This window comes from Girardinichthys multiradiatus, chromosome 2 (assembly GCF_021462225.1).
Source record: "Girardinichthys multiradiatus isolate DD_20200921_A chromosome 2, DD_fGirMul_XY1, whole genome shotgun sequence".
NCBI classification, from domain to species: Eukaryota; Metazoa; Chordata; class Actinopteri; order Cyprinodontiformes; family Goodeidae; genus Girardinichthys; species Girardinichthys multiradiatus.
In genome coordinates this window covers 3,832,645-3,845,598 of record NC_061795.1, presented here as the reverse complement: position 1 = coordinate 3,845,598, position 12,954 = coordinate 3,832,645, and the positions used below count along the sequence as shown (strand labels likewise).

Genomic DNA, 12,954 nt, shown 5'->3' with positions numbered 1-12,954 from the left:
TGACTTCGCCGTGCCGCCATGGCCACGCCCTTTTATGAAAAGTCACTGTGCCTCAAACGAAGTTAGACCCACTAGTTATCTGTCTTCTGAAACACTTTCAAGTTGATTGGGTCAAGAGGGTCAGAGAGGCACCTTTCCAAGTGAAAAAAGCGACTTCCGGTTCTGATGGGGCGTGGCTTTGATGATGTCACAATATAACCCCATAGGATTGTCGGGAACTCAAATGTCCTCCTTCATGCCAACTTTGGTGTGATTTGGCATTAATTTGGGAAAGTTATTACATTTTTTCACTTTGGGCACAAACGCCATTTTCGTGTCCCGGCCACGCCCCCTTAACATGGCCAAAAACTCACGATTTTGATAACTTTTAATCCCCCATGCCTTATCAGCATATAGACCAAATATGAAGGCGATAGCTCAAAATGCCTAGGAGGAGTTCGTTAAAGTTCAAGGTGAGTAAAAGTGAAAAACGGGCAAAAATCGGCCTTTGACCCAAAATGTCCGACTTCCTGTGCATTTTAGGGCATACCCCCAAGTGACTTTTGTTCTTGGTTTGAGGAGTTCTAGCATTGTGCCAAATTTCAGATCTCTACGACTTACGGTTCGGGCCATCTCACGTTTGGGGGCGTGGCTACGTGGTTTGGCCACGCCCACTGACGACGACATTAAAGAACGAAAATTTCACGCGGGGGACAATTTTGGGTAAAATTTGGTGAGTTTTGGGGCATGGCAAAGTCCCCATATTGCCCCGCCAAAAGTCCCCGGAAAAAAGAATAAAGAATAAGAATTCGAGCGATTACAATAGGCCCTTGCAGTTTTCCTGCTCGGGCCTAATAACCCACTTCCTGTTGGGTTTGGACCAACGCTCCAAGTTGTAGGTCTTGACAAGTGAAATATGTGTACCAAATTTCATAATCCTCAGTCAAAGCATGGCTTGAGGCTGATTTTTTATAATTTTCTACGGGGCGCTGTGGACAAATTAGGGAATGCCCACCAAATATCTGCTCAGATCTCTGTTGGGGACTGGACAATGATCAATCACATTGAATTTGGTGCAGATCAGATGATGTATGTGGAAATTAAAGCCGAACGTATGGCCATGGCGTGACGTCCAACTTCGCCGCGCCACCATGGCCACGCCCTTTTATGAAAAGCCACTGTGCTTCAAATGAAATTTGACCCACTAGTTATCTGTCTTCTGACACAGTTTCAAGTTGAATGGGTCAAGATGGTCAGAGAGGCATGTTTGTAAGTGAAATAAGTGACTTCCTGTTCTCAAGGGGCGTGACTTTGATGATGTCATCATTTGACCCCATAGGATTGTTGGTGACCTGAGAGGGTTCAATAATACCAGGTTTGGTGTATTTCAGCCAATTTATGTGAAAGTTATTACTGTTCGAAATTTGCGGCGAGAAGGCTAAATTTGAGGCCTGGTCTCGTCCCTGCAACATGCTCAAAAACTCACAATTTTGATAACTTTTAATCCCCAATGCCTTAACTACATACTGACCAAATATGAAGCCGGTAGCTCAAAATCCCTAGGAGGAGTTTGTTAAAGTTCGACATGTATGAAAAGTGAAAAATGTCCAAAAATTACCCTTTGACCCAAAATGGCCGACTTCCTGTTGGTTTTACGGCATACCCCCAGAGACTTTTTTTTCATGATTTGGGGAGATCTAACCAAATTTGAACTCTCTAGGACTTACCATTTGGCCTATCTCACTTTAGGGGGCGCTGTAGAGCCGTTTGGCAACGCCCATTTTCAATTCCATTAAAAACCTTAAATTTCACTAGGGAGACAATTTTGGGTAGTTTGGTGAGTTTTTGAATATGTTAAAGCCGCAAAAAAGGCAATTCATTTGTCGCCTGAACAATAAATGAATAAACGGAGCAATTACAATAGGCCCTTGCAGGCCTACCTTAAACCGAGCAATTACAATAGGCCCTTGCAGGCCTACCTGCTTGGGCCTAATTAAAAATAAAAAATAGTTCACAAGTCTCAAATCGCGAGTTGTCTAAAATTTATTGAGTGCCTAAAGTCTGTTTGAGTCTGAAATCACTGTATGTGCGAGTCCGAAGTTCGAGTCCCCATTTATGCTATAGATAAGCATAGCTGAGTTTCATCATATATCTCTACATATCTCCACATATATCTACACTATACTATAAATACAAGTACATATAAGTACATATATATATATATATATTAATATCAAATAATATACTCTCATATTCATAATCATTGCAAAAAAAAAAAAATACAAATAATGCTTATATTAAGGGGCTGCATGGTGGTGCAGTTGGTAGCACTGTTGCCTTGCAGCAAGAAGGTCCTGGGTTCAATTCCCAGCCAGGGGTCTTTCTGCATGGAGTTTGCATGGCTTCCTCCCACAGTCCAAAGAAATGCCTGTTAGGTTAATTGGTCTCTCTAAATTGCCCTTAGGTGTATGAGTGTGTGCATGGTTGTCTGTGTGTTTCCCTGCGACTCGCTGGTGACCTGTCCAGGGCATACCCTGCCTCTTGCCCATAAACTGGTGGAGATAGGCACCAGCTTACCCATGACCCACTATGGAATAAGCAGTAGAAAATGACTGACTGATTTAATGTGACAATTAAATTGTGAAATAATTGAATGCATATTACACTCTTAGCTCATTATTATGAAATAAATTTCATTTTCCATTCATATAAAATAATTTTAATATAAAATTTTTACGTAATTATTGTTGAGGCTATTATTATGCAATTCAAGCTGTTTTTTTTATTTTAAAATGTCATTTTTTTTAAAGGTCAGCTTTTATAGGGGGAAGCCAGAGTACCTGGAGAGAACCCACACATGCACAGGGAGGACATGCAAATTCCAATGCAGCCACCAGATATTTTACAGATTCTGACTGACTTTCTTTGAAAATAAAGCTATCTTAGACTGAATTGTTTACTGTTACCTAAGTTTTTGTTAAATGTGGTGAATAGGATTATAATTCAAGGTAACTGGTTGGCCAATCAGTCTCATTGGGGGTTAAACGTGTTTTACTTATGTTATACTATTCATCTTTTTGGTTCCCTGTTTTGTTTGATTTTAGAAATATGTTTACGTTTTATAATGTGTGCGAAAACCACAATTTATACTTCCCTATATATATATATATATATATATATATATATATACACACATATATAGACTCAGTTTTGTTGTGATGGTGGCAATGGTGCAACCTTATTATTCTTTTTAAAACAAAAGTACCACGGTCTTTTCTTGTGACAGGTGTTTCTGGCATGGTGGCCTGGGATACTAGGGTAATGGCTTGTGGGGTAACTAGCTTTACTGGGAGTTTCCATTTGAGGGTATTTTGCTCTCTCACATGCCGTAGATGAGCTGGTAGAGGGCATATGTGTGCTTTTAATAAACTCTTCAAAGGTTGACTCCATGCTAACAATCAATGTGTCTCTGATGGTTTCTAATTTAATGTAAATAGCATCAGAAATGTTTTTTTCAGAAAAATCAAAGATCCTTATAATGTCATTGGTAATTAATTGTTTTAAGTGAGCCAACCACTCTGCTGGTATAGATGTAATTTCTTTCTGAAGATCCATGCCTATTTGAATGTGCTTCTTTTCAGTATGCTGTGGTTTTTGAGATAAGGATATGGCAGAGATCTCAGGGGAGAGTGTTTTGGTCTTTTGTAATTGACATGCTTCATTTTCACTCTGATCAGGTGAATCTAGATGCCGAGCTTGGAGTTTGGATTTTATCGGGTCAGATGTAGTGTAAGTGAATTTTGTACAGAGTAGAGAAGGCATGCAGCAAACCGTCTTACTCATAGACGTACCCACTGGTTGGATCTCCTCTGAATTAAATCCTTCAGTTTCTGACTGACTGATTGCCTCTGTATAGAAAGAACTCTGGTCCAATTTTGTTGTAATTGATACAGTGTCAGGAGCAATACTTTTGCTGCTACCTTCTGATAAGTCCTTCTTCTCGGTCTGTTGGTCTTTTTGACATTGTTTGTGTTTTCCTAAGTCATTAACACCTGATTTCACCCTTTGAATGAAGGTTTCAGAGCCTTTCAGAGCCTCTTGTGAATCTTTTGTATAGCTAGGTAACCTAAAGCTAGATGCCTTTCCAATAAGTTTGCCTCCAGGCTCACTGGAATCCAAATGAGAAGATTCTTTTTGCGATTTGGTTTCACTTGTTGACTGCATATTTTTAACGAAATCTGTGACAGTTGACTCCTCTTCAATATTTCCTGTTAAATGGGAAAAATCATCATAGGGCAGATAAGAAGGAGTCTCCTCTGACTTACAATGTTTCTTTTCTGCGTCACTGGTTGAATCGACATGGATAACACCAGGGTCCTCTGATTTAAATTTTTCACCTTCTACCTCAGTGATCATCTCTACATGGACAGAGGAAAATGTTTCAGTCCCATCTGGCTTACATTCGTCCTCTCCAGCCTTGGCCTCAGCATTTAGTCTCTTTTTAATAGATTTGTGTTTTCCTGAGCCCTTAAGAGCTGATTTCAGTCTTTTAATGAAGGTTACAGAGCCTGTGAGTTTGGACTCTTGATCGTCACTGGTTTCATATGTATCCGTGATGCTATTGTCTGTGATAAATGTAGATCCTTCTTGTGAATGGCTTGTATAGCTAGGTAACCTAAAGCTAGATGCCTTTCCAATAAGTTCGCCTCCAGGCTCACTGGAATCCAAATGAGAAGATTCTTTTTGCGATTTGGTTTCACTTGTTGACACCATATTTTTAACGAAATCTGTGACAGTTGACTCCTCTTCAATATTTCCTGTTAAATGGGAAAAACCATCATAGGGCAGATAAGAAGGAGTCTCCTCTGAGTTACATTGTTTCTTTTCTGCCTCACTGGTTGAATCGACATGGATAACACCAGGGTCCTCTGATTTGAATTCTTGACCTTCTACCTCGGTGATCGCCTCTATATGGACAGAGGAAAATGTTTCAGTCCCCTCTGGCTTGCATTCGTCCTCTCCAGCATCGGCCTCAGCATTTAGTCTCTTTTTAATAGATTTGTGTTTTCCTAAACCCTTAAAAGCTGATTTCAGTCTTTGAATGAAGGTTGTGGGGGCATTCGGTTTAGACTTCTGATCTTCACTGTGTCCATCTGTATCAGCGATGTTACAGTTTGTGGTAGATGTAGAGTCTCTTTGTGGCAGTTTCCCAAAATGTTCACCCCCAGATGCACTGGCATTCAAAGAAGAATAATCCTCTTGGGATTTGGTTTTACTAGCCAGCTCTTTTTTTGCAATGACATCGGAGACAGTGGATTCCACCTCAATACTGTGCGGCAGATCTGTTGAACGTGCTTTAGTGTCCACCGACTTACAGTCCTCTTTCCCAGCCTCAGTGATTGGCTCTACAAGGCCAGAGCAGAGTATTTCACCGGGTTTACATTTATCTTTTACTCCCACAGGTACCAGCTCTACATGGACAGAGTTCAGATCTTTTGAAGCAGTTGATGATGTTGGCAGTGTTGTTGGGAACTTTGACTCCAGAGAGGATGTAGATGAGTCTCTTACACTGCTTTTGTTAAAAGCATCATCATCTAAGTCTTTCTCCTCATCCTGTTTCCTCTTTTTAGGAGATTTGCACTTTCCTAAGCCCTTAAAAGCTGATTTCACCCTTTGCCAGATGGTTTTGGAGGCTTTTGGTTCAGGCTTCTGATCTTCACTGGGTCTGTCTTTATCAGTGGTATTACTGTCTCTGATAGATCTTTTTGGTGACTCATTTGTAATCAAATTGTTAACAGTGGATTCCTCTTCAAGAATATCAGTTAATGTGGATGCCCGTTTACTGTTAGATTGTTCATAATCTGCCCTTATCGAAGCCCGTCGACTTGCAAAAAAATCTTTCAAATAGGATATCACTTCTTCATTATAGTGACCAGGTTGAGTTATTCTACAGATCCCATTTACTGTTGTAATCCCAATCCTTTCCTCTTGTCTGCAAATGGAACACAAACACAATAGTTTATTAACATCGTTCGTAACCTGATCAAATCTATCCAAGATTAGTTCCTCAGCCAAGTGTGGTAAAGAGGGAGAATTGGCACCTATTAAAGATGAATCTCCTTTCGTTGACTTCGTTGGAAGTGGTTCATGCTTTCTGAATTCAGGCATCTTCAGAATATCTTTGTGAATTGTAAATGATCTTTAAAATCTTAAAACTATATGTCCAGAAACACTAGTATACTGGACCATTCTGGCCTCAGAATTAAAAGTGTACACGTTTAAGGCTCTGTGATGTCATCTCTGTTCTTAGATCTAGGGTGATGTCATGTGCTTTGAAGTAGTGTGATGTCACTGCTCCAAAGCACATGTAATGTCACACAGTTCTAAACACCCACCCCCACCAAACACCCCATTTCCCCACCCCTTCATACACAAGCACACTGCTTCATACATTTTTGTAAATAAATAAAGGCAACAATGCATTTTGTTGCAAGTTTCAAGTTTCAGTTGTACAAAAGATTTGTAAGAACATGAACAATAGAGAGAATTGAAGTACACCCTTTCATCAAACTTTTTGACAGGTGGGTGGGACTTCCGGTGAGGGCGGGACTTCCAGTTGGCGCCATGTGGGCGCCATGTGGGTGCCATGTGGGCAGGAGGTCACGTGGTCAAGCAGGTGGTGTGTCCAAGGGGCGTAACCGTGGATGCTGATTGGTTGTCGTCATTAGGGGCGATACCTTAAATGAGTCAATTAACATTCAAAATTTGCAGTAAATCGGACCTTCCAGATGGAAGCTGCACTCACTTGTTTATTTGTGGGCAGGGCTAAAACAACGCGATGAATTGCCTGTGCCAACATGTTCAGCATTGATCCCTGATGATGTATACTACATTTCAAGTGGATCTGATGATGTATGAGGGAGATAGAGCACTTGAAATATCCTAGGGGGTGCTGTTAATCCATATTTCAATGTAATCCAATAGTGGTGTTTGGGGGCTGACAAAGATCAACCATATTCATTTCGGAGTAAATCGACCTTCCTGATGGAAGCTATACTCATTAGTTTCTTAATGATGTCATTAATTGACTGTGTCAAAATGTCCATCATTAACTCATGATCATGTATACTACGTGTATACATTGATTTCGATTTCTGTAAGTCATAAGCTGTAGGAGGAGTTTGCTCAGATTCCATGTGTGTAAATGAGACAAAATGGCGGCTTTGATCCAAAATGGCCGACTTCCTGTGGGGTTTGGACAATGGGTCCAAGAGACTTTTTTGTAGGTCTTGAGAAGTTACATAAGTGTACTGAATGTCATACACCTGGGACACAGCATGGCTTGGGGCTGGTTGTTTTAGTGCTCCTAGAGGGCGCTGTTGAGCAATTAGGCCACGCCCACCAATTTTATCACTGGAAATCTTTAGGGGGCTGGACCAGTATCAATCCTATTGAGTTTGGTGGCGATCGGCTTAGAAATGTGGAAATAACAGGCAAACGTAAGGCCATGGCGTGACGTCTGTCATCGCCACGCCGCCATGGCCACACCCTCCCGCCTAAAGTCTCTGTGTTCCAAACCAACTTAGACCATCTTGTTATCTGTCACTAGGGACAGTTTCGTGTTGATTAGGAAATTTGGAACTTTCACAGTAAAACATGGTACTTCCTGTTCTCAGGGGGCGGGGCTTAGATGATGGCAGGATGTGACCATTGAATATTGTTTGGGGCCAGATGTGGATCAATACCAGAAAGTTTTGTGTGTCTGCGACTTTACTAGTAAGAGCTATAACAATTTCAATTTTTTTGGCGAGTCGTCAAACTTTGAGGCCTGGCTCCACCCCCTCAGCATGCTCCAAAAGTCACAATTTTGATAACTTTAGATCCGCCATCCCTTCTGTGCAAACTGACCAAATTTCAAGGCGATCATTCAAAATCTGTAGGAGGAGTTTGATCAAATACGGAGGCTATAAACGGCAAAAATGGGGTCAAAATTCAAAACTCAATCCAAGATGGCCGACTTCCTGTTTATTAAAGGACGTGGGTGCAAGAGAGTCTTGGGGAGTTCTACAAGTGTTCCAAATTTCATAACTGTACAATAAACTAAGGTCAATGCGGATGGTTTTTTGAAAATTTCAGGGGGGCGCTGTTGAGCCATTTTTATTTCGACTTTCGTGAAACCCTTAAAATACGTAAATTTCGACTTTCGTGAAACCCTTAAAATACGTAAATTTTCACCACGACTGATGGCTCTGCCAAATTTGCAGACTTTTTGAATATGTTAAAGCCGCGAAAAAGGCGATTCATTTCTTGCCTGAATAATAATAATAATAATAATAATAATAAACATTCGAATAACAATAGGCCTTCGCAGCTGCTTTGCTGCTCGGGCCTAATAATAATAATAAACATTCGAATTACAATAGGCCTTCGCAGCTGCTTTGCTGCTCGGGCCTAATAATTTCCTGAACGACATATATATATATATATATATATATATATATATATATATATATATATGCTTCCTGGAATTTCAATATATATGTATATATATATATATATGCCTCCTGGAATTTCAAGGGGGCCAAATACTTTCGCATTTTCAACCTCTTGCCACATTTCAGGCTTTAAACATAAAGATATAAAATTCAAATTTTTTGTGAAGAATCAAGTGGGACACAATTGTGAAGTGGAATGAAATTTATTGGATGTGTCAAACAAATAAAAAACTGTAAAGTAGGGCGTGCAATATTATTTGGCCCCCTTGCGTTAATACTTTGTAGCTCCACCCTTTGCTGCAATTAAAGCTGCAAGTCGCTTGGGGTATGTCTCTATCAGTTTTGCACATCGAGAGACTGAAATTCTTGCCCATTCTTCCTTGCAAAACAGCTCGAGCTCAGTAAGGTTGGAAGGTTGGATGGAGAGCGTTTGTGAACAGCAGTCTTCAGCTTTTTCCAGATTCTTGATTGGATTCAGGTCTGGACTTTGACTTGGCCATTCCAACACCTGGATACGTTTATTTGTGAACCATTCCATTGTAGATTTGGTTTTATGTTTTGGATCATTGTCTTGTTGGAAGATAAATCTCCGTCCCAGTCTCAGGTCTCTTGCAAACTCCAACAGGTTTTCTTCCAGAATGGTCCTGTATTTGGCCTCTTCCATCTTCCCATAACGTTTGACCATCTTCCTTGTCCCTCCTAGCGAAAAGCAGGCCCAAAGCATGATGCTGCCACCACCATGTTTGACAGTGGGGATGGTGTGTTCAGGGTGATGAGCTGTGTTGCTTTCACGCCAAACATATCGTTTTGCATTGTGGCCAAACAGTTGGATTTTGTCTTCATCTGACCAGTGCACCTTCTTCCACGTTTGGTGTGTCTCCCAGGTTGCTTGTGGCAAACTTTAAACAAGACTTTTTATGGATATCTTTGAGAAATGGCTTTCTTCTTGTCACTCTTCCATAAAGGCCAGATTTGTGCATTGTACAACTGATTGTTGTCCTATGGACAGACTCTCCCACCTCAGCTGTAGGTCTCTGCAGTTCATCCAGAGAGATCATGGGCCTCTTGGCTGCATCTCTGATCAGTCTTCTCCTTGTTCAAGATGAAAGTTTAGAGCAGGGGTCGGCAACCCAAAATGTTGGAAGAGCCATATTGGACAAAAAATAAAAAAAAAAACAAAGCTGTCTGGAGCCGCAAAAAATTAAAAACCTTATATAAGCCTTACAATGAAGGCAACGCATGCTGTAAGTGTCTATGTTAGCCTACTATCAAAATGACCAAGTAGGCTCAAATGCATAATAAGCATTTATGATTAAATGTTCATTTTTCCCTGCAGCACCAATTCACCATTCTGTTGTACGATGGTGCTATAAGTTTAACTTCCATTACAATATTAATGTATTATGTTTCTTTGCATTGATGAAATTATAAAAATACAATAAAGAAATCAGATTTCTGATGTCATTTTTATTTTGAGGATTCAAAAAAAATTGAACGTGCATAACAGGCCTCCTGTAATTTCAGACCTCTCCATGGAAATAAAATGCACTCCTCTTCAATCCTCAATAATACAATACAATCCTCTTCTCTTTCCCCCCTTATCTGGGCAACAGACAGAGTGCAATAAAACAGCAGCCTTTTGAAAAGGTAAAGTAAATAAAATTAAAATACTACAGTTTAAGTTTGATTTCTGTGCATTATCCTCTTCTCGTTAGTCTTCTGCAAATGCCAATTACAGGTCCTTCTCAAAATATTAGCATATTGTGATAAAGTTAATTATTTTCCATAATATAATGATGAAAATTTAACATTCATATATTTTAGATTCATTGCACACTAACTGAAATATTTCAGGTCTTTTATTGTCTTAATACGGATGATTTTGGCATTCAACTCATGAAAACCCGAAATTCCTATCTCACAAAATTTGCATATTTCATCTGACCAATTAAAGAAAAGTGTTTTTAATACAAAAAACGTCAACCTTCAAATAATCATGTACAGTTATGCACTCAATACTTGGTCGGGAATCCTTTTGCAGAAATGACTGCTTCAATGCGGCGTGGCATGGAGGCAATCAGCCTGTGGCACTGCTGAGGTCTTATGGAGGCCCAGGATGCTTCGATAACGGCCTTTAGCTCATCCAGAGTGTTGGGTCTTGAGTCTCTCAACGTTCTCTTCGCAATATCCCATAGATTCTCTATGGGGTTCAGGTCAGGAGAGTTGGCAGGCCAATTGAGCACAGTGATACCATGGTCAGTAAACCATTTACCAGTGGTTTTGGCACTGTGAGCAGGTGCCAGGTCGTGCTGAAAAATGAAATCTTCATCTCCATTAAGCTTTTCAGCAGTTGGAAGCATGAAGTGCTCCAAAATCTCCTGATAGCTAGCTGCATTGACCCTGCCCTTGATAAAACACAGTGGACCAACACCAGCAGTTGACACGGCACCCCAGACCATCACTGACTGTGGGTACTTGACACTGGACTTCTGGCATTTCCTTCTCCCCAGTCTTCCTCCAGACTCTGGCACCTTGATTTCCGAATGACATGCAGAATTTGCTTTCATCCGAAAAAAGTACTTTGGACCACTGAGCAACAGTCCAGTGCTGCTTCTCTGTAGCCCAGGTCAGGCGCTTCTGCCGCTGTTTCTGGTTCAAAAGTGTCTTGACCTGGGGAATGCGGCACCTGTAGCCCATTTCCTACACACGCCTGTGCACGGTGGCTCTGGATGTTTCTACTCCAGACTCAGTCCACTGCTTCCGCAGGTCCCCCAAGGTCTGGAATCGGCCCTTCTCCACAATCTTCCTCAGGGTCCGGTCACCTCTTCTCGTTGTGCAGCGTTTTCTGCCACACTTTTTCCTTCCCACAGACTTCCCACTGAGGTGCCTTGATACAGCACTCTGGGAACAGCCTATTCGTTCAGAAATTTCTTTCTGTGTCTTACCCTTTTGCTTGAGGGTGTCAATAGTGGCCTTCTGGACAGCAGTCAGGTCGGCAGTCTTACCCATGATTGGGGCTTTGAGTGATGAACCAGGCTGGGAGTTTTAAAGGCCTCAGGAATCTTTTGCAGGTGTTTAGAGTTAACTCGTTGATTCAGATGATTAGGTTCATAGCTTGTTTAGAAACCCTTTTAATTATATGCTAATTTTGTGAGATAGGAATTTTGGGTTTTCATGAGCTGTATGCCAAAATCATCCGTATTAAGACAATAAAAGACCTGAAATATTTCAGTTAGTGTGCAATGAATCTAAAATATATGAATGTTAAATTTTCATCATGACATTATGGAAAATAATGAACTTTATCACAATATGCTAATATTTTGAGAAGGACCTGTATGTCAGTGCAAGGGTAAAACGCAGCAGCATCCTCTTCTTTTTTGACACGCACAATACAACGCAGCCATCCTGGACCTGAGCAACAAAACACAATAATATCCCTATGTGTCATTCCAAATATATACTGGCAAAAATCAGAAATCACTTTATAAAAACAGCCACTTTGTTACTAAATATGTGCCTATAACAGGATTGTGTTCTTACCCGTTTAATGTGACTTCTTTTTTTGGACATCACTGGACAGCTTCTCAACATCGGGCATGTAAGATGTAACTTTAATCTTCACGCAAGACTACAAGCTTTCATCTGTAAGGCGGGTGCGGTATTTGGATTTGATGTAGTTTGGGTTTGAGAATATCTGCTCGCACAGGTATGTTGATCCAAAGATGGATAATACTCCAAATGCATACTTCTTCATGTTTCTATAACTGTCAGGAAGAGCATTCCATGTGTCAAACACAAGTTTCTCGGTTGTTGGGAGGCTTTCAATTTCGCTCCATTTGTGACTTTGGGCGAGCTGGGCTTTCTGGCGAGTGATGTGTTCAAGCTCAGCTGTCAGACTTTTGAACTTGGACACCCATAAATCTTTGTCAACTATATCGGCCATTTCCATTTCAAGGTCAGTGTGATGGAAATTCTTGCAGTAAGCATTCCACAGTGTATGACCTTTGGTTTACTTCACTCCAGTGAACATCTGTGTTAGAGGAGGAAGCTGTAAAAGCCATTATCAGAAGTTTAATGGTTAAGGGCATTTGTGTGCCTCAAGATTAAGAATCTGATTTCATCTAAAGCCTTTTTATCCAGACAACAGAAGTGAACTTGATCGGTGAACAGCTGATTGCTTTAAGTTTCAGGCTTCTGGAAGTCCTGAATCAACCTCATTTATGTCTCCGGGTTTCCTTCAACTCTTCAGCCTCTGGAAAATACTGTCTTTGGAGACATATGACAACAAAGATCTTGTTTAACCATCGAAGTCTGGAGCATCAGTGCCTGCCACTTAGAGGAAGAAAACTGAAGATTAAGTCGTATTCCCTTCAAGAAACCACTCGTTGTTACCAGAAGAATCTTCTCCATCAGATGCATGGATGAGCTTCCGTCTTCAAAGCCTCTTCAAACCCACTAGTTTCAGCATCAGGGAAAG

At 40.8% G+C, this 12,954-nt stretch overlaps 1 protein-coding gene and 2 long non-coding RNA genes across 3 annotated transcripts; all 3 read right to left on the bottom strand.

The window, feature by feature from the left end:
- Nucleotides 1–1,406: 1,406 nt before the first annotated feature.
- On the bottom strand, nucleotides 1,407–2,209 carry LOC124860408. Its single transcript, XR_007036342.1, has 2 exons — nucleotides 1,959–2,209; nucleotides 1,407–1,919 (listed from the first exon to the last, which is right to left on the bottom strand). It is a non-coding gene; the product is annotated as an uncharacterized LOC124860408 (long non-coding RNA).
- A 466-nt stretch (nucleotides 2,210–2,675) lies between these two features.
- On the bottom strand, nucleotides 2,676–6,379 carry LOC124858944. The gene is made up of 2 exons (XM_047351290.1): nucleotides 6,081–6,379; nucleotides 2,676–5,971 (listed from the first exon to the last, which is right to left on the bottom strand). Exon 2 carries the CDS (start codon nucleotides 4,750–4,752, stop codon nucleotides 3,184–3,186), a length of 1,569 nt encoding a protein of 522 aa, XP_047207246.1. The 5' UTR covers nucleotides 4,753–5,971; nucleotides 6,081–6,379; the 3' UTR covers nucleotides 2,676–3,183.
- Nucleotides 6,380–11,765: 5,386 nt separating this feature from the next.
- On the bottom strand, nucleotides 11,766–12,542 carry LOC124878170. Its single transcript, XR_007040673.1, has 2 exons — nucleotides 12,018–12,542; nucleotides 11,766–11,888 (listed from the first exon to the last, which is right to left on the bottom strand). It is a non-coding gene; the product is annotated as an uncharacterized LOC124878170 (long non-coding RNA).
- Nucleotides 12,543–12,954: the final 412 nt, after the last annotated feature.